A 22842-nucleotide genomic window follows, 5' to 3' on the forward strand; every position below is an offset into this window, starting at 1 on the left:
AATATTGATGCAGGTCACACCTACTATTTACCCTTGTAATAATTTGAGGTAACATTTTTAGAATTCTCATCATTCCTTTTCATTATTTTATTTATAGTTACATTTACTTTGTGGTAAGACACGATGATATTATTAAAGAAAACAATTGTTTTTTTACCACTTGAGTTTATTTTATGACTAGTTTCTGAAGCTATGCTTCCATCTTCAGGTATAAATGTAAACTGACATTGTTTTCTTTAATAATATTCCTTATTATTCATAAATTGCCTGTATTATTTGGTTTATGTTACTCAAGAGATCTCTAAATATGAATGGTTTTCATTGCCTTTCTTAACCCTTTACCTGTCTGTGCACTACACGGAATTTTACCCTCCGGCAGTCCGATTTTGAAAAATGTAAGCGACTACGACAGTGTAGCGTGATCGAATTTACGTGCAACGTGTTCACGCACCGATCCGAAGAAAAATGGACAAAAGCACAAAAGCCAATCCAAGCCAATCATCCATTTTATATGCTAACTGACGTGCCGGACGGTAAAATTCCGTGTAGTGCACAAACGTCCCGACACGGGCCCTAAGGGGGAATTCAGTTAGCGTTTTAAAACGATGAATGGCTTGGATTGGCTTGTGCTTTTGTCCATCTTTCTTCGGATCGGTGCGTGAACATGTTGCGCGTAAATTAGATCACGCTAAACTGTCATAGTCGCTTTTATTTTTCAAAACCGGACTGCCGGACGGCGAATTTCCGGGTAGTGTAGAAGCCCCCACAGGGAAAAAAGGCCTTAAAGAAATAGCTAAGACTGATTTTACAGTATTATTTCATAAGGTATATATCCCTCTTACTCCTCATTACTGAGGGTTTTTACCCTTGTCGAAGCAATGACTTTTCTCCAGTTATCCCTTTACTGCGCTGCACATAGCACTCCAACCACCGAGGTGCCTGCTACTGTCTTAACTTGATCGATTCACCATGCTACCATTTCCACGAGCAACATGTCCAAAGGACTGAAGTATCCGTTGAGTAAAAATACTGACTGGAGTCAAGCCATCCAAGTATAACTCCTGACGAACGGACTAGTTGGTGCGTCTAGCTGTCCATGGGATTTGGAGCATGCACCTCAAACTCCACATTCCAAAATTGTCAATTTTTCTCCTTATTTCTTGAGGTAGTTGAATGCAGGAAGGCTTTATGTGTATAAACTGTAGTGGACTGTTGCCCAATGCCTGTTTTATTTCATATGTTTCGAACATATCGCTAACTCCTTTCAACAACGTCATATATCAAAAATTGTAAATTTTCAATTATGCATATTTTCAGAATGCCCAGAAAACGTACTATATCCCAGCAAAAGCGGCATATTTTTAACTTAATATTTACCCGCTACAGGGCAGAAAGTGTTGTTTTTGCATTTTGAAGAAAAGGTATTGTTTAATAATTTTTTCAAAGATACTAAATATTTTTCAAATGGAGAAAAAAACCTTCAGGTTTTACCTAAAAAGATTTGTTGCACAGTAAAAAGTTCAATAAGTGGCTTGATATTTATTTTTAATACATTTTATTATATTCTTAAACTTTAAAAACGATCTCCTGAAAAATCAAGTTTTTTGATATACATATGAGGTTGTTGAAAGGATAAAGCTATATCATTAAATCATATATGTATTTGAAATAAAAACTTGCCCTTTTTCCAATAAAAACCTTAATTAAAACTCACCTTGCTTTCATGCAGTTAACGATCAAGATAACACTATCACAAAAGGGTTAGAAAAAGATAAATAAGAGAAACAACAGATTATTTTCTAAGATCATATTTATTTCAATGCAGGTACACAAAAAATATCAATACACGTTTGAGATTAAAAAAGAGAAAAAATACTTTAAGGTTGAGATGAAAATTTTTAAGGTTGAGAAATATTCAAACACAAAAGAAAAACCGAAAATGTTTTTATATGAAGGTGATCTTGGTTCTAGCTTGATTCACTTGCCATACATTCAGCTCCTCGTATTCTTCAATGCAGGAATCAACCTGATGGAAAAAAATAAAGCATTATTTAATGTTTTAAGGTGGCGACTGACCGGAGCATTTCATCGTAACATAACGTCGCAACATCGCTCGCGGCGAGCATCCGAAACTATGGATGGAGCGCTCGGCTCGGTGTACTGACTGCCTGAATGCTCGCATCGTAACACGTTACGACGAAATGCTCAGGTCAGTCTTCACCCTTATACAAGTATGAAACAGTTGGAGTTCCATATTATGAACTTTTTATGTATCCAGTCAAATTTTCTCAATAATTAATATTTTTATTCAACAATGTAATTAAAGAACATCCCTAACACATTGCCCCCAAAATTTATGCTTGTTTAAGCATAAAGGCAATAATTATAGTCCGTCAAAATAAAGTCAGTGCTAGTGCAGTGATAATGAAGGTCATAAGAAAATAGTCATCTCCAACGACGAGGTACTACGATTGATCAAAGAAAGGAAGCACCCACTCGCGACTATCTCCAAAAGACACGCCAAATGGATCGGCCACGTGCTAAGACAAGAGGGTTTCCTGCACAAAATAATAGAGGGGACGATTGAGGGAATAAACGCCAGAGGACGCCCACGCCGCGAATACCTAAGCGACTTATACAAAGACATGGGCTGCTCGACGTACGAGGAGCTGAAGAGGACTTCCGAAAATAGGCGAGAATGGCGAAAGAGATGTCATCTGTTGCTACAGACCAATCCGCAGGATTGAGACCAGAGAGAGAGAAGAAAATATTATTTATAATTTATATTTGAAGCACTAACTTTGTGATTTTCCATTTTATAATTAAAATGTAACTTTGTTTTGATTATAAAATATTATTTATTGTATTTACTGACCTGGTCCGGTTTGAACCCTTTGTCGACGCATCGCTCTACAACATCCGATATCTTCACGACCTTACTCTCTCCGGCCAATTCTCGGATGAGAGAGAATATCTTGTCAGACGGATTCACAGTGCTATAAAAACAAAAAAGATAATACATTAAAATAATGCTTGATACTTAAAAACAATAATGTTACGAATTTGATGAAACCAGTTATTGGTCACCAAAATTATTCATTCATTCAAACCCTAATCCGCACCCCAATGGTGCATAGGGCACTGCATTATATAAAGGCAGTTTTATCTTGATCGTTAATACACGAAGGAAAGGTGATCACCTCTCCGCTTCAGGTACCAGTCCAGGGTGATATTGAATAAATATTAAAGCGAAAAAAACACTTATATTTATTTGACCCCCCCCCCCTGGGAATCGAACCTGGGACCTCCAGAACGGTAGCCGAGCGTGCTGACCATTACACTACGGAGGCGGACAAATTAAGTACAAAATAATTACATTGATTGATTCAGCAGTCACTTTAATTTAAATTTCACTTGATAAATATACCAGTGTTTCTTAAAATCGCTTTTGAAACGTGTTTTGATGCAGACTGCATCATTTTCATTTATATGCACCGCCAAAACACTTGTCACAATGGATATTAAGAAATAGTGGTATGTTGTGTATAATACATTAAAAAATAATTGTTAACCTGCCTCCGTAGTGTAATGGTCAGCACGCTCGGCTACCGTTCTGTAGGTCCCGGGTTCGATTCCCAGGGGGGTTCAAATAAATATAAGTGATTTTCCACTGTAATATTTATTCAATATTACCCTGGACTGGTACCTGAAGCGGAGGGCTGATCACCTTCCCTTCATGTGTAAAAACGATCAAGATAACACTGCGTTATATGACGCAGTGCCCTATGCACCATTTGGGTGCGGATAAGGGTTTTATTTTATTATTTTTATAACCTGTCCAGGAGTATGGTCGTATATGTACGACCAATACAAAACATGATTTATGTCAAAATGATTGATGTTTCCATAAATCATGTTTACTAGCGCAAATGTTTTTTTTTTATTCAAGGAAATATGTTGCTTGTAGCAACGACTATGATATTAAATTATAAAAAGTAAAAAAAATATATTTAAAAAAAACTTACTCCTGGACAGGTTAATTAAACAAATATTTCTGAATTATTGAGTTTATAAAATATAATTTCAAATATTTTTCAAATTAAAGTATAATAATAATTTGTTTTTTTAACCCTTAGTACTGGAGTGCCGCCGTAGAGGCGGAATGCGTACATTTCATATATTTTTATAAATAAATATTATAAAATGTACACTCGGGAAAACTCATTATTGTAATTTGTACTTATATGTACAATGAAATAATTGTTTTTTTTTTTAATTGGCGGGAATCGAACCCGAATCATCAGTTCTGTAGTCAAGCATCAACCCAACTACGCCAATGTGCGTGAAGCAGGACTAAGGCAGCTTGTGCACTACACGGAATTTTACCATCCGGCAGTCCGGTTTTGAAAAATAAAAGCGACTACGACAGTTTAGCGTGATCGAATTTACGTGCACCGTGATCACACACCGATCAAGCACACCGATTCGAAGAAAGAAAGACAAAAGCACAAGCCAATCATCCGTTTTATATGCTAAATGAAGTGCCGGACGGTAAAAATTCAACGCCCTAAGCGAGGACAGCCAGTATATCTTACCGCTGAGCATGAGGATCATCGACGTGCATCAAGGATTGCTTCGACATTTCCATAAGCCGTATGGCTTCAGATACATCTTCTTTCTCGACCACGTCAGACAATCTGAAAATTGAATTTGTCCAAAATATATTTTTCATTATGAATGTTGAATACATGAAACATTTGAAAATAAGTAGGTGAGAATTTGTTTTATATTGTAGTGCGTTATTTATTATTGGCTAGGGTAGTATTTTGTCTTGTCATGGAACATTACGCAATTTATGCAGCGTACTGCAGGATTCCCCAAAACATGTCTATTTTGTTCATGCGACTGAGTGTTCATTTTTTATACACGTCGCGTAATACGCAACGTTTTAATCAGTGCTGACTGGAAGATAATTATTTTAAGACTTGTTTGGAAACAAGTGAAAAGGGTGAAGAATATGCATACTGTAAGTTCTGTTTAACAGATCATGCTATTTGTATCAAAATTTTAAAGCAATGGCAAATAGGCACCTACACAGATTTTGGGTTATTGATTATATTTTTAATTAATGTTAACTAACTAACTAACTAACCATCACGCCGCTTCCCCGCAGGGGTAGGCAGAGAGAATCGAACGCCACACCACTCTGTCTTTGCAAACATTCTTTGCCTCTTCTACATTCATGCATCTCCTCATACATACCCGACGATTATTACGACTCCTGACCCGGCCGCTTTCAAGAATTTGACATACCTGATTGTGCCAAGTTTTCCTCGGTCGTCCTCTGCTTCTTTTTCCAACTACATTCGCTCCATAAATTTGTTTAACCATTCTTTCTTCACTCATACGCTCCACTCATTAATGTTTTACTTAGTAAATACCACTATTTCTTAAAATCTACTGTGACACGTGTTTCGATGCATTCCGCATCATTTTCAAACACCGTATACGGTAAAACATTAATTAAAAATGGATAGATTTTACCACAAAGTGACTGCCGAATCAATTATTGAAATTATTGATTCTATACAGATTTCTAGACTGTTTGATTCAGATTTTTTGATTTGGCATATGGCAACACTGCAAGTGATCATTTAACCAGTATGAAGATCATTAGCCCTGTAAATATCATGACTTCCACATTCTTCTTCACTTTGATGAGATGTCAAAATGTTTTTAAACATTTTTGGCTTTTTTGGCACAAACCTTAGTCGGGCAAGAGCTGTAGAAAGTCGAAGAATGGCGAGCAGGTTCCTGGCGGAAGTGAAGGTCATATCCCGAGAATTGCGGGCTTCCTTCCTTAACTCTACGTAGGAAGCTGAAAATAAAACATGATTTATTCATTTAATTCTTAAACGCAGTGTAATGTCAGCACCTTCGGCTGCCGTTCTGGAGGTCCCAGGTTCGATTCCCAGGGGGAGTCAAATAAATAGTATAAGTGATTTTTTCACTGTAATATTTATTCAATATTACCCTAGACCTAAAGCGGAGGGCTGATCACCTTTCCTTCATGTGTAAACGATCAAGATAACACTGCGTTTGTATGATGCAGTGCCCTATGCACCATTGGGGTGAGGATAAGGGTTTTATTATTATTATTATTATTATACTTCTTAAACAACCCATCTACTTTAGGACATGTAAGACAAACATGTTGGTTTATAGTGGAACTCTGTAAATCCGAACTTATTGGGGCTGTGGCCCATTAGCTGAGAAATTTGTAATACAGTACATACATAGTACTTTACACTAGGGTAGTTACGTAGTATGCGCCGCCTTATGCCGCCTAATATTCAACATACGCTCGGCGTACGAATATATCGACGGCCCCTACGTAAAGTAGTCTATCTACAAATCCGTTACTTTACAGGAGAGAGCTTAGAAGATTTTTTTAACGTATTCTTTTTTATTAATTAATGGTTTTATCTGAAATTATTAACTTTATTATTCATTCAAAAACACGATAAAATAATGTATTAAATCGTTTAAAAATTTTATGCTTTGTCACGATACAAGGCAGAAAGTGTTGTTTTTGCATTTTGAAGAAAAGGTAATGTTTAATTATTTTTTGAAATATACTAAATATTTTTCAAATGGAGAAAGAACCTTCAGTTTTTGCCTAAAAAGATCGGTTGCACAGTAAAAAGTTGAATAAATGGCTTTACATTTATTTTTAATACATTGTATTATATTTTTAAACTTTGAAAACGTTCTCCTGAAAAATCAAGTTTTTTTATTTATGACGTTCTTGAAAGGAGTGAGCGATATGTAGTAGCTGTGTGGAATAAAGATTTATGGTTAAATGTCTCTTACATTCATTTCTAATAAACCAAACTTAAGTGCCATGTAACCAGTTCCTATTTTTAATAAATATTTTTGATTAAGTTTCACGTTTTCAATTGTGTAGTCCGCCAAATTAATGTTTAATTATTAAGGATTAAGCGTTTCTCGCAAACAATGTGTTAAAAGAGCGAATGGTAAAGGTGACATGTCACTCACTCCTTTCAAGAACGTCATAAATCAAAAATCGTAAATTTTTAGTTGTGCATGTTTTCGGAATGCCCAGAAAATGTACTATATCCCAGCAAAAGCAGCATATTTTTAACTTAATATTTACCCGCTACAGGGCAGAAAGTGTTGTTTTTGCATTTTGAAGAAAAGGTATTATTTAATTATTTTTTTAAATATACTAAATATTTTTCAAATGGAGAAAAAACCTTCAGGTTTTACCTAAAAAGATTTGTTGCACAGTAAAAAGTTCAATAAGTGGCTTGATATTTATTTTTAATACATTGCATTATATTTTTAAACTTGAAAAACGTTATCCTGAAAATTCAAGTTTTTTTTATTTTTGACAAGTACTCACAAACAATGTAGTCGGTGAGGTCTTCAGGTATACTGGGGTCCTTCCTCTTGCACAGGGAAACATAACGTCTCATGAGCCCCATGTCCAGAGCCTTCACTCGCGAGGGCGGTTGCTTGCTGTGCGTGTGGACATACGTGATGTGGCGGGCCAACTCTAAATCTTTATCTCTGAAAAAAAAAAAATCAAATAAAAATATAAAACCAACCCTAATGTATGGAAATGTAGCATGCAGTTGGCGAAAGAAAGATGAAAGTAGGCATAAATGTTATGTTTATAATAAGATGCAAAAACATATCGCTCACTCCTTTCAAGAACGTCATAAATCAAAAATCGTCAATTTTCAGTTGTGCATGTTTTCGGAATGCCCAAAAAATGTACTATATCCCAGCAAAAGAGGCATATTTTTAACTTAATGTTTACCCGCTACAGAGCAGAAAGTGTTGTTTTTGCATTTGAAGAAAAGGTATTGTTTAATTATTTTTTTAAATATACTAAATATTTTTCAAATGGAGAAAAAACCTTCAGGTTTTACCTAAACAGATCTGTTGCACAGTAAAAAGTTCAATAAGTGGTTAGATATTTATTTTTAATACATTGTATTATATTTTTAAACTTTAAAAACGTTCTGTTGAAAAATCAAGTATCTTGATTTATGACGTTCTTGAAAGGAGTGAGCTATATAATGTTAAATTAACCCTTCGCTGCATTGTGTATCAAATTTGTTACATAGCCAAAAGTTAGTGTTTATCAATATCTCATTAGGGTAACCATTGGATGGTGTTGCAAATTTGATACATAAGTATTTTTTTGATTCTTCTATGTTAAAAGTTTTTCATTATTTTTTTATTTTTTTTCATCTAATGTATAGAGTAAGATATAGAATATTTATTATTACGATGATTAAAGAAAACACTTGTTTTATACCACTTGAGTATAAAAGTGTTTACTTTAATCACTGTAACATGTCTTACCACAAAGTTAATGCCGAAACAATAAATAAAATATTTATTATTATTTAAAATGTAAGGCTGAACGAGGAATAATTGAAAAGATTAGGAAGAGCTCTTTGCGGTGGTATGGACATGTGGAGCGAATGGATAGCGAGAGAATGACTAAGAAAATATATGGAGCGAATGTGAGAGGGAAAACAGAACGTGGACGACCGAAAAAGACTTGGCACGATCAGATCAATCAGAACCTAAAATCTGGCGGTGTCAAAAGTCTGCGTAATCGGAGGGCATGTATGACTAGATGTATGGATGTGAAGGAGGCGAGGAGTGTATGTCAGGACAGAAGAGTGTGGCGTTCCATCCTCTCTGCCTACCCCTGCGGAGAAACGGCGTGATGGTAGTAGTAGTAGTAGTAGTAAAATGAAAAAAGTCATGCAACGGAGGGTTAGGTGTAAATATCAGTTTGTATACTATGTAATATAAGCGAACATAACACACTTGGGACAGGAAAGGTATTTCAACCCTTTCGGTCTATAGACGCTTAAGGGCAGTAAGGGTATTTTTACTTTCTGCGCCGGCCTCATTTCAAAGGCAGAAAAGAAGGATTTTTTTGATGTTTTTATATGAATATTATGTACCAATATCTTTGTTATATGTACATAATTATCAAATCCCGTTGCCGGTTCGCAGGTATAAAAAATACCAATGTGTAGTGTGTTAAGAAATAAAAAATAATAAATAAATCAAAAACGATAATTAATTTCACTAGATGATTTGTATACATATAATGTAAAAAATTGTTTATGCTTGTGGCAGTTAAAAGGTCAAACCATTCTTTGGCAATTTAGTAGCGAGTGTTTTCGCCTGGAATTTTCACTCATGAATTACATGAAATTATAGTAACTTTAAACATAAAGAGTAAATCTACTCACGAGTAGGCATAGGCTATGAAACTTATAAAGTTGAGGCCTGAGTAGGGACATAATAAACGGTGTTGCATAAGCCGTAGCTAGATTTCAGAGTCACTTGGACGTTAGGTAATTCAAAAAAAAAAAGCCAATTTAGTATAAAAAATTAAAAACCTGTTGGGTTTATCCTGAATAAGCCAGAGAAGGTCGAATCGGGAGAGTAGAGCCGCCGGCAGTTGGATGTTTTGTTCAATGGACCGCTTGGGGTTGTAGCGTCCGTATGCCGGATTAGCGGCGGCCAAGATGGACACGCGAGCATTCAGGCAAGTCATGATTCCGGCCTATTATAAACATGAATATAAAAATATGCGTTAAACTCTCATGCGTTAGAAATTAAATTTCTTATGCTGGGGACTGATCGGAGCATTTCGTCGCAACGTAACATTTGCGGTGAGCATCGGAACATTGGATGGAGAAAAGCTCTCAATATACCTGTCACTGCCAATCTAAATAAATACAATTTTGTAAATCCGTCACCAAATATTCTAGAAGTACCCCGGTGCAGGCAGTGAAAGGGATTAGTATTTAGTTCAATTAGTCAGCTAGATCCGACTTCGACCCGACGCTGGCCGGTACACAGACGCCCACAACCCCGACCAGCACAGCAGACAGACACGGAACAGTGCAAAGATACTTACAGCGAATGGTCGGTCATCGCATTTCCACTCAACCATTATACATGAGACACACAGAAGAACAAAATAAAAAAAATGTACCTTAGCGATGCTGATAGTCTGCTGCTCCATGACTTCGTGGATGGCGGTCCTATCCACCTCAGCCATCTTGTCAAACTCGTCGATGCAGCAGACTCCCTGGTCTGCCAGCACCAGGGCGCCACCTTCCAGGGTCATCTCTCCAGTCACCGGATCCTTCATGACAGCCGCTGTGAGACCCACTCCGGAGCTACCACGGCCTAGAATTACATCAAATTGCCTCATGAGCTTGCGTTCTTCTTCCTCCTTAACCTCCTGTATTCCACTGCTGGATATAGGCCTCTTCCGCATCTTTCCATTTTTTTCGGTATGTTGCTGTTTGCAGTCTCTTTTTTTAGGTCTTCCGACACTCTTTTGTTCTCTCAAGGTCTCCATCGTAAAATTCTTAGGGTCCATTTTGTGGGGTGTTGTCTTTCAATATGTCCTGCCCACTGCCATTTGAGTTTTGCCACGCGATCCGTGATATCATACATTGGTTCTTTTCCTAGCAACCAGACTACTCAAATTTTTAAAACTCCCGATATATCATTAATCTCATGACACAGTACATATGAGTTCACAACAGCCATTTATCACCAGTGCATCACAAACGCCTGAAAACATGATTAATTTTTTTTTATGCGCCTTTCATTTGACTAGTTATTTCTGTAGTTGTTTTTATCTGCCTCCATAGAGTAATGGTCGGCACACTCGTCTATCGAACCCCGGACCTCCAGTACTACCGTACTGGAGGTCCGGGGGGTTCAAACAAATAAAAGTGATTATTTCACTCTAATATTCATTAAATAATACGCTGGACTGGTACCTGAAGCGGAGGGCTGATCACACTTCCTTCATGTGTTAATGATCAAGAAAACATTGTGTTTATATGATTCAGTGCCCTATGCACCATCGGATGCGGATGAGGGTTTGAAGAAGATTTAATACACATTGACAAATTATTTTTGTATAATATTGTCTATTTTTCAAAATGTAGCATAGAATAATGATTAAAACCAAATAATTTTTCAATGGTCTATATATTTTAGCTTTTCGTGTGCCACGGGATTCTAGGAAGAATTTTGGTGTGTCGTAGGTGAGAATAGCTCGTGGAGCACTGCTTTAAATGCCGAAACGTTTAAATGAGTGTCAAACCTGTGGTGTACTGGGAGCGGGGGGCCAGTCGGTCAATGTAACCGAGCAGTTGGGATTTGGCCACACCGGGATCCCCCATCAGGCAGATGTTGATGTTGCCGCGAATCTTCATCCCCTCAGGACGCCTGGAATACAAAGAATTCATTTTAAATGGATTCGATTCTCCTGTGTTTAAATCATGAACCTGCATTTTTTTTAAAGTTTTTCACACATCGACATAAGTGAAGAAGAATATGGAAGTCTGGCCATTTGCAGGTCTTACAACCTGTCATAGGCTGGTTAAGTGGTCACCAAACCCGCGTAAGACTCGACAATTCTACCCATGATTGACAACCACACTACTGAAACTCCTAGATATATGATCAATCTCATGACAGAGTACATATTTATTCACAACAGCCATCCATATTCTTCTTCATCTATGCTGAGATATCGCTCACTCCTTTCAACGTCATATATAAAAAAACTTGATTTTTTAGGAGATCGTTTTTAAATTTTAAAAATATAATAAAATGTATTAAAAATAAATATCAAGCCACTTATTGAACATTTTGCTGTGCAACAGATCTTTATAGGTAAAACCTGAATGTTTTTTCTCCATTTGAAAAATATTTAGTATATTTTAAAGAAAATAATTGAACAATACCTTTCAAAATGCAAAAAACAACACTTTCATCCCTGTAGGGGGTAAATATTATGTTAAAAATATGCCGCTTTTGCTGGGATATAGTACATTTTCTGGGTATTCCGAAAACATGCACAACTGAAAATTGATGATTTTTTTTATTTATGACGTTGAAAGGAGTGAGTTATATGTAACATTAACCACCTTTTGATGGGTCGCAAGCCCTGTAAATGCCCAGACTTTCATATTATTTTTCATCAATGTTATCTTGAGATGTCAAAAATGTAAAATAATAACTCCCAAGTGGAGATAATCCAGATTTGTGAACAAGCATTTGGACACACTTAAAATGTTGTACCTATCAACACCTCCGACCAACAGGAGTAAGAGAGCCTTCTTGACATCTTGGTGTCCATAGATCTCCGGGGCCAAGCTCTGCGCAAGCCGTGAGTAGAAGTCTTCCTCCGTCAGTTCGGATAATTCTTCATCGGTCAGATCGTGGTGCTGGGAGTCTTTGTCGTCGGATTGGTTGAGGCAAGTTATAACCTAAAAATACAACCAGAGATTTTAGGATTACAACACAAAAACCGCCGATAGCAAACTACAGTGGAACCTCTCATAATGAGCATAATTCGTTCCAGAATCTTACTTGTTAAGCGAAAAAAAAAATTGACTGGTGCGGAAGTCCTGCTCACAAGTGGATGTGGTGAAAAGGCAACTTTTTTGCTTGCTACGCGAATCACTAAAGGCGGAGACTGACCGGAGCATTTCGTCGTAACATCGCTCGCGGCGAGCATCACCGAGCATCCGAAACTATGGATGGAGCGTTCGGCTCGGTGTACTGGCTGCCTGAATGCTCGCATCCTAACGTGTTACATTACGACGAAATGCTCCGGTCAGTCTCCACCTTAAGAGGTTCCACAGTATGTACATTTTTACAGATGGTCACGCGGTATTTATGATCTTGAAATCATGCGTTGCATTGGAGAATGGCCCCACACCAGATATATTAGTGTACATCCTTACGTGAGCTTCCAAGTAGGTCTCGCTGAGCAGCCCACTGATGACCTGCTTGAAGCCGGACTTGAGGAGCGGCAGGAACACGCCCGTGACGCTGACGTGGTCTCCGGGCTGCGAGTGGCGCGTCGTCTCGCCACGGCAGTAGATGGTCAGGGAGCGGGGAATGTGGCCGACGGGGACTTGGTCAGACTGGAAATTAAGAACAGATGAAAAACAAAAAAATAATGACAACAAACATACGATACATAATTTTTTTTGTAAGTAAATGTTTCACTTATCATAACCTGTAATGAGGCTTTTTTATGCATTATAAAAAATACATATAAAATCAAGTTTTTAAAAAAAAAAGATGAACTACGTAAATAATTATTTTAATGAAAAACACTTGTTTTTTGGCACTTTTATTTTATTATAATGAATAGTTTCGGTTATGTTTTAGTTTATACATCTCAAAGTTTAAATATGTATTAACTAAAACATAATATATAATTATCTGTTCTATAAATAAGGAGAAATAAATTATAAATTATTTATGGAACAGATAATTATTTACTATGCTTTAGTTTATATTTAGAACTGAAGATGGAAGCATAGCTTCAGAAACTAGTTGTTATAATAAAATAAAATCAACAAAAAAAAAACAAGTGTTTTTCATTTAAAATTTCATCATGTCTTACCACAAAGTGAATACCGAAACAATAAAAAAAATACGTAAATGAATATACTAATGTTTTATAGGTACAGAGACAGCTCGCTAATCCGAATGCTCTGTAATCCGAAATGCGCGGTGATCCGTAATAACGATTTTCCAGCTCTGATGGCAGCAAGCAACTGATGCCAGTTTAAAAAATTCCACCATATGAAGCCGTGAAAGTTTTCAACAGCTATCAAGTCGCCCAGAACACTGAAGAAATGATGGTTTTGAGGCGAATGCATGATTAAGCTTTTGAACACCAGTTAGGTTCGTTGCTCAAAAGAAAACATCTGATTTTTTCAAGCTAAAAACTTTTTTTAAATTTTCAAACTGTTCATTTCTTCTTCTAACCCTTATCCGGAATAATGGTGCATAGGGCACTGCATCGTATTGACGCAGTGCTATCTTGATCGTTACTTATATGAAGGCAGGGTGATCACTTCTGCGCTTTAGGGACCAGTCCAAGGTGATACTAAATAAATATTTGATTGTAAAATCACTAATATTTACTTTCACCCTCCCCCCTGGGGATCGAACCTGGTACTTCCAGCACGGTAGCTAAAGATGCTTACCATTACACCACGGAGGCGGACTATTATTTAGTACCTAGTGTCCACCTCCGTAGTGTAATGGTCAGCACGCTTGGCTACCGTTCTGGAGGTCCCATGTTCGATTCCCAGGGGGGGTCAAATAAATATAAGTGATTTTTTCACTGTAATATTTATTCAATATTACCCTGGACTGGAACCTGAAGCGGAGGGCTGATCACCTTTCCTTCATGTGTAAATGATCGAGATAACACTGCGTTTATATGAAGCAGTTCCCTATGCACCATTGGGGTGCGGTAAGGTTTATTATTTTTTATTAAATAAAAATGTAGAATACAGAGCATTTTCATAAACTGAAATTCCCCTTTTCTCTCTCATTTTAATAAAAACACTCAGTAATCCGAACGATTCCCTAATCCAAATTTTGTACTGTGGCTTATGAAAAAACTTAAGCACAATATAAAATAAATACATAATGTAGTTCTTACATGTTCTTGTATCTTGATCTCCTGGAACTTGACGAAGCGGGAGCCGCGGGTCTGCAGGTAGAGCCGCCCGCCCGACTTGTTGACGCGGCAGTCGTCGGTGATGCATGTGCCCAGCGGCATGAAGGCCATGGAGTGCACGGGCTGGTACGTCTCAGCGCCGCACTGGTCGCAAGTGTACGTGGCCACGCACATCATGGGCTTCACCTCCGTGCAGCGGGTCACGATGCCTGCCGGAGTGGACGACCGTCAACATTTGATAGCCTTATTGTCTACCATTGAACCATTTTTTATTTTTTATACTCGCTTCATACTTTTGAAGGAGTAATGCTCGCTCGCAAAATGCATTCACTCAACCATATGAATTTTCCAATTACTTTTTCGATGAAGAATTATCTAGTACAAAATGGAATGTATTGAAATATATTCCATTTTGAAACACCGTATACGGTATCGGAAAATGATGCGAAACGCATCAAAACACATGTCGCAACAGATTTGTAGGAAAAGTGGTATTTACCAAGTGAAATTTAAATTTAAAAAAAGTACATGCATTCCGAATTAGGCAGGGGAGGGATTCTTGGGGGTCCATTCTATTGACCAATAGGGTCCAGCGCAGGCTAGCATTTTTACATGACAATAACAGAGAAAAATTTTAGCAGTTAAATAAATAAAATAAAGGAGTAACTTCATGACTCCCCAGTATGCAGATTTTGTATGGAGGATAGCGAAACGCCAATCCACATTCTTTACAATTGTGCATTGGTCCTTGGAGGACCTCTACTGGACTCCGAGAAGGTGAAGCTCCTACCACCAAGACAGGTCGTGAGTTACATGACTCATGTAGGTCTTGGCAGTGAGCTGTAAAACACAGGGAAGTCACAATAGACCTGACATGGTCGCGGTGACATAAGGGATGCAAGATCCCTTGACCCCCAAGGAAGAAAAAAAAAAAAAAAAAAAAAACTTACCCCTAACGGTAACTAATTTTCCAATATGTTCAGCTTTGACCTCACGAATTGGAAGAGATTTATTTGTGCTCACGTCCTTAAAGCCAACCTCACTGGAATAAATCATTCTTGTTTAATTAATCTACTCTCTATAGATTGGAACAATGTTTGATTGCTACTGTAAGACTGGTCACTAGTCTGATGATGTTGGTAACAAAGAAACTCAGTCACTGCTCAAATAAAATAGCAGCGGAAAATTTTAAAGTTATATTATTATAATAATAAATAAAACCCTTATCCGCACCCCAATGGTGCATAGGACACTGCGTCATATAAACGCAGTGTTATCTTGATCGTTTACACATGAAGGAAAGGTGATCAGCCCTCCGCTTCAGGTACCAGTCCAGGGTAATATTGAATAAATATGACAGTGAAAAAATCACTAATATTTATTTTACCCCCCTTGGGAATCGAGCCCGGGACCTCCAGAACGGTAGCCAAGCGTGCTGACCATCACACTACGGAGGCGGACAATATATTATTATACTATAATATATAATATCGACTTGCCCTACGTAAAGTGCTCTAACTACATTTTTGTCAATTTTGAGATATTTGGTGTACATTATCAACTGATCTACAAATATAAACAAACAAAAAAATATATAAAATAAATTACATCTAGTTTTCAGGCGTATAAGACGCTATCTACATTGAATTTTCGAAATGAACTGAACTCCTAAAACGCTAACTACTTAATTTTGACAAAGCATAAAGTTTTAAAACGATTTAATGCATTATTTTATTGTGTTTTTGAATGTATAATACTAGTTTATAATTTCAGATAAAACCATTAATTAATAAAAAAGAATACGTTGAAAAATCTTCTAAGCTCTCTCCTGTAAAGTAACAGATTTGCAGATAAGAGTACTATAAAGTAGAGTAGTATAAGAGTAGATAGATATATTAATCCATGATGGACCTGCATTTTATATTAACACACTGTTGTTAAAAGGTTTTTTCATCAACCCCGACCCTAATTATACTCAGACAGTCTGCCGCCCGACCCTCAGTATAATATCACAACTGAGAACCCAATTCTGATTTGTACAATGTTCTTTAGCGTCTCTCGCGCTCTACCAACGTGTGTAAAAGATGCTTTGAAGCGTCTCCCGCTCTCTACCAACGTGTGTAAAAGATGCTTTGAAGCGTCTGCCGCTCTCTACCAACGTGTGCAAAGATGCTTTAACCGGATCCACGCGGCTCGCATAACCGTATGTGTTTTAATAAAACATGCCCCATACGCGGCTGACATAACCGTATGTGTTTTACTTTGCTCCAAGTTTCGAACCTCAGTTCAACTTGGAGGGATTTTTTCATGGTGTGGAACTTTGGATAAAATAATACGTCAATCCTTGGCCTTGTGACATCTGTTGAAATATCTGACTAATAATTTGTAACATCACAAGGATAAATAAAAGAACAGATCCCTGATTTTTCTTGCGGTCGGTAATTAGTCCGTGCCATAATCATGCCCTATATCTGTCTCACTCTCGACGCTACGCATCGCCAGCGGGTAAGAGTGACACACGATGCGTGCTTTGATTTATTTATGTTACGATCTTATTTGTTTATATTACGATATATTTCAAGAATAATGTGACACAAGTGTATTATAGAGTACCAAAAAGGCACAATGAATCCCATTGAACGTTTTTGTTTAGGAAAATAAATCATTTCTTAACTAAATACATGATAAAAGTAATCATTTTAAAAACGGCGAAATACCGCCGCGTACGGGCGTCTCTCAGGAACAAAGTTGACGCGGTTAAAAGGTTAAAGCGTCTCCCGCTCTCTACCAACGTGTGTAAAAGATGCTTTGAAGCGTCTTCCGCTCTCTACCAACGTGTGTAAAAGATGCTTTGAAGCGTCTTCCGCTCTCTACCAACGTGTGTAAAAGATGCTTTGAAGCGTCTTCCGCTCTCTACCAACGTGTGTAAAAGATGCTTTGAAGCGTCTTCCGCTCTCTACCAACGTGTGTAAAAGATGCTTTGAAGCGTCTGCCGCTCTCTACCAACGTGTGCAAAGATGCTTTAAAGCGTCTCCCGCTCTCTACCAACGTGTGTAAAAGATGCTTTGAAGCGTCTCCCGCTCTCTACCAATGTGTGTAAAAGATGTTTTTAAGCCTCTCCCGCTCTCTACCAACGTGTGTAAAAGATGCTTTGAAGCATCTCCCGCTCTCTACCAACGTGTGTAAAAGATGCTTTGAAGCGTCTCCCGCTCTATACCAATGTGTGTAAAAGATGCTTTGAAGCGTCTCCCGCTCTCTACCAACGTGTGTAAAAGATGTTTTTAAGCCTCTCCCGCTCTCTATCAACGTGTGTAAAAGATGCTTTTAAGCGTTTCCCGCAAACAATGTGTTAACAAATTATGTATTTGTTATTATGTTGTGAACTTACTATCTGCGCACAAGCTCTGGTGGGTACTTGTTCCTCGGGTCTCGGTGCTCGGAAGGAAGTCTGTTCTGAGATTCCAGCATCAGGCGATGTTCTATGTAAACATCGAGGGCATCTTTGGCAACAACCTAAAATATGTTTTATGTTAATGTTCTTTTATCAATTTTCTTTTTTTCTTTATCTTTTTCGTGTGGAGATTGCGATAAAAAATATATAGGCCAAACCGCTAGAAATTTGCAAATCACATAATAGATACAAATCACTCGTTCCACTCTCATAAATTGAAATTATTACACATCGTGCCACATAAAGGCCAAATTATGAATTATTTAGAAAATTTAGAAATCCAAAAAAACCTAAATTCTAATAATAATTTATTTCGCTTAGTTCAAAAATTCTTCACCTTTGCTTTCCATTTTTCCTTTGTTTTCAAACTCCACCCCTTGACTAACCCCTCTCCTTATTTATAGAATGGTTTTTTTAATTTTATATTTCAGTTATTATTCAGACCTGAGGATGGAAGTTTAGCTTCCGAAACTTAGTAGTCATTAATAAACTCAAGTGGTATAAAAACAAGTGTTTCCTTAATCATTCTTTTATCAACAATTTTCTATTATTTATTTAAAAAGATATGTATTGAAAAATATATATTATGATTGGAGTGGTCTACAAAATGACCCGACTGCAGTCAGCGTAAAACGCAGCAGCAAGACTAATTTTAGACATTTCTAAATTCAGCCACATCACCCCACTACTTCACCAACTGCACTGGTTACGCTTTCCCGAAAGGGTAGTAGAGTTAAACTCTGTCTACTTGTGTATAAATCAATACATAATACGGCTCCAGAGTATCTAAAAGAGCTGTGTATTCCAGACTAATTGGTTGATAGACGTCTCACGCTTCGATAGGCTACAACTGCTAGTGATCTTAACAGCTCGCAACCGGCATACTAAATTTAGCGAGTGTGCCTTTGCAGTTGCGGGAATTTAATTCTCTTCCACCAGTAGTTAGAAATAGTAAGAGTAAGGCGATCTTTAGAAAAATACTAAAAATACATTTGTTTGCTATCATCTAATCATTTCCACTATCTCTTTTTCCCTAATTCAATCAATTGAGGCACATTCGAGGTAGTATTTTACGAAAATGTGTGTCGAGTTGTGGTCCCGTGGTTAGTGTCGCGGACTCTTGAGTCAGAGTTTCTCGGTTCGAACCCACTCCACCACAATTTGATACCTATTTCTAATAATGAGCCGCTCAGACTCACAGAAATAGTATGAAATTGAAATATTTGTATAAATAAAAATAAAAAACAAATATTTCTCTTTAAAAATTAAAAATAAATGGCGCTACATAAATTATCCAAATTTATTATTATTAATTTATTTATTACTTACGTCTCTTTCTTTGTATTGTGGCAACAATTCGAATACGACATCAGAAACAAGGCTTGTGTAACGCCTTGTATTACCAACAACCGCTCCAGCGAGGTCCTCATTGAAATCATGAAGATCATCCAATTCCACGATAAACTGAACCTAAAAACAAATGACCGTCAATACGCCGACATTTTACAACTTTTGTATTGAGTTAAATAATTTTCTGCCAATATTTACCTGCTCTCTGTGTGCTAATTTCGTCAGCTGTAGAGCGTACTTGAAAATTTTCTGCCCCTCTTCATCAACGGCACAGAACTCGGAGAAAAACGTTTTGAAAGATTCTGAAAACAAATTGTTTTAGACGTTTATCGTGATCAAGGAAGACAAAAACCCATTGAAACTAGATAATAATAAATTATTTACCTTTATCTGCCGCATAGTCTCGAGGATGGGACGACATTTTTACTTTATTAATAACAAAGATATAAAAGATCTTATAACCAAACAAAACACAACTTTCGACGCTCGCCGCAGATTATCTCGCTGTCACTTTTGGCGGGAATATTCCCAGTTTCCACAGATTATTTCATGTAACGGATTTCTTTGTCTTTATGGCTATCGAATAATATTTAGGTACTGACTATATATGTGCCTATGGTAAGAATTGTGCATTTCATGGGCACTCAACTATTTACCGACTTTATACGGAAATATCGAGCGCACATCAATAGAATCGACCAATAAAAATAAATACCTTATGATGTAGTATCTTTTTGTAAGTGTGGCGTATTTCCGTATGGCTCACAGAGCACTTTGTTATATTTAGTAAACTTTATTTTTATTGTAAGACAATACATAAATTTAAAGTCTTCTCTTCTTCAAACCCTTATCCGCACCCGATTGCATCATATAAACACAGTGTTTTTTTTTTAAAGAGAAATATTTGTGTTTTTATTATTTACACAAATATTTCAATTTCATACTATTTCTGTGAGCCTAAGCAGCTCATTATTAGAAATAGGTATCAAATTTTGGTAGAGTGGGTTAACCACGAGACCACAACCTGACGCGTTATTTTGATCGTTTTGCATGAAGGAAAGATGCCCAGTCCTCTGCTTCAGGTACCAGTCCGGGGTAATATAGTAAATAATAGAATAAATATTTGAGTGAAAAAATCACTTATATTTATTTGACCCTCCCCTAGGAATCGAACCCGGGACCTCCAGTACGGTAGACGAGCATGCTGACCAATACACTACGGAGGTGGAGCATAATATAAAGTACCAGTCTCATCTCTAGGTAAGTAATCAACTTTACATTGTATTGTATTATGTAAATATCATGTATTCACATTACTCAATTTTATCTTCTAATGAACATAAGTTGATACTTTACATATTGAATGTTTGTAATATATTTTTATTATTATCACAGTGAAGTGCCCTTGAAGTAGTGTTTTACGAAAATGGCGCTATATAAATTATCCAAATTTATTATTATCATATTGTATTTGTAGAACGCCTCTATGGCCGTTTGTGCACTACCCGTAATTTTACCGTCCAGCTGTCCGGTTTTGAAAAATGAAAGCGACTACGACAGTTTAGCAAATTTACGCGCAACATGTTCACGCACCTATCCAAAGAAAAATAGACAAAAGCACAAGCCAATCATCGTTTTAAAACGCTAACTAATGTGCCGGACGGTAAAATACCGCGTAATTCGGTGCAGTGCACAAACGCCCTATGTCAGAAAACCTATGTAACCATGTTTGGAGATTTCTTCTCTAGAAGAGAAAAATAAAATGAAACTCATTTTTACAAACATTTAATTTATATTAATAATAATTTGTACAAGTCACTATAAAAATATTTATTTTAGAAATAATTATGTAAAAATTATTATAATAATTATGTATTAAATTAAATAAAGCAGTTAAATTAAATTAAATAAAGACATACAAAAAAAAATTATCAATATTGATTTTTCAAACACTGTATTTATGGGAAACTATCTGTCTTATAGTTTAATGTAAGCCCTATCTTTACTAAATACAATTGTATTTTATGTATTGAGAAAAAATATTTAAAAAAACAATAACACACTCTTATGCGTCAAAATCAATGAATTTAATGTAAAGAAAAATATAACAAACAAAGATGGCCAGCATATTTTTATCAGAGTAGTATTTTGCATGATAATAACACATTGTTAAAAAAATAAATCATTTTGATATATATACATCTAAAAAAAAAATCGTTAATCTATATCAAGCATGGATATTATTCAGTATAAAAATCCACTGCATGGATTCAGCGTTTAAAAAAAACACAGCAACTGTAAACATGTGAATTTTTTAATGTAAAAATCATAATATTCGTAATGCATTCAAGCAATTTTATGATCTGTGTAACAAATATAAAAAAGTAACAATATCCATAGTTAAAGAGATTAATGCTATTACAATACCTGGTACAAAAACAACATGTACTAAAAACGTGGTAGTACCAGACAATTTAATGAATTTTGGTTTCAATCGAAGAGTTTATAAGGATTTCAGTATAAAATATGTCACTATTTTTTTTTTATCAAATAAAAATTGAATAATTTGAAATACTATATAATATTTAAGAAAATAGCACTATATTATACAAATTATACATAATTCGTTATAGTTTTTTTCATTTGTTTTATATCTAAGATTGTTGCTAATCTCATAGTATGAAAATCTTGAATTCTAAGTTATTTTTTTACAAATTTCAGTTTTGGCAATTTGAAAAAAACCAGCACTTGGACGATCACCTAACGATCACTTTGGATAAACAAACACAGTCCCATTTATGAAATATGATTTAGTTGGCAACACCTTGAAAAACTATTTGATTGGAACCGAAATTTGAATTTCACTGAAAGGTCAAAAATCATTTTTAGTGCAAGTTGGTTACAATGTATTTACAATAAAAATTAAATAAGCTAGATTTTTACGCACTGAAATCTTGTATGATAATTAATATATTATATCTTGTTCGGTATGAATCAATTTTGTTTCATGCTTACTTCTGACCACTGAGAACACTGAGAAGCCGTCATAGAAAAACTTTCATATCGCTCACTCCTTTCAACGTCATAAACCAAAAAACCTGATTTTTCAGGAGAACGTTTTTAAAGTTTAAAAATATAACACAAAAAATAAATATTAAGCCACTTATTGAACTTTTTACTGCAGATCTTTTTAGGTAAAACCAGAATGTTTTTCTTCATTTGAAAAATATTTAATATATTTATAAAAATAATTAAACAATACATTTTCTTCAAATTGCAAGAACAACATTTTCTGCCCTGTGGCGGGTAAATATTAAGTAAAAAAAAAATGCCGCTTTTGCTGGGATATAGTACATTTTCACGGCATTTCGAAAACATGGACAACTGAAAGTTGATGATTTTTTTATATATGACGTTGTTGAAAGGAGTGAGCGATATGTTGTAGACATGGAAACTT

The 22842-nt window shown here is 36.2% G+C and overlaps 1 protein-coding gene across 1 annotated transcript; it reads right to left on the minus strand.

The window, feature by feature from the left end:
* Positions 1-1792: 1792 nt before the first annotated feature.
* On the minus strand, positions 1793-19894 carry Mcm7 (minichromosome maintenance 7). The gene is made up of 16 exons (XM_088263208.1): positions 19770-19894; positions 19584-19687; positions 19365-19505; positions 17973-18097; positions 15535-15626; positions 14567-14793; positions 12843-13025; positions 12175-12362; positions 11192-11316; positions 10061-10257; positions 9459-9625; positions 7427-7593; positions 5767-5878; positions 4596-4697; positions 2876-2996; positions 1793-2026 (listed from the first exon to the last, which is right to left on the minus strand). The coding sequence occupies exons 1-16, from the start codon at positions 19804-19806 to the stop codon at positions 1946-1948; spliced, it is 2169 nt and encodes a 722-aa protein (XP_088119334.1). The 5' UTR covers positions 19807-19894; the 3' UTR covers positions 1793-1945.
* Positions 19895-22842: the final 2948 nt, after the last annotated feature.

This window comes from Brachycentrus maculatus, unplaced genomic scaffold (genome assembly GCF_059751285.1).
Source record: "Brachycentrus maculatus isolate JH-2025_06_01 unplaced genomic scaffold, ASM5975128v1 h1tg000196l, whole genome shotgun sequence".
NCBI lineage: Eukaryota > Metazoa > Arthropoda > Insecta > Trichoptera > Brachycentridae > Brachycentrus > Brachycentrus maculatus.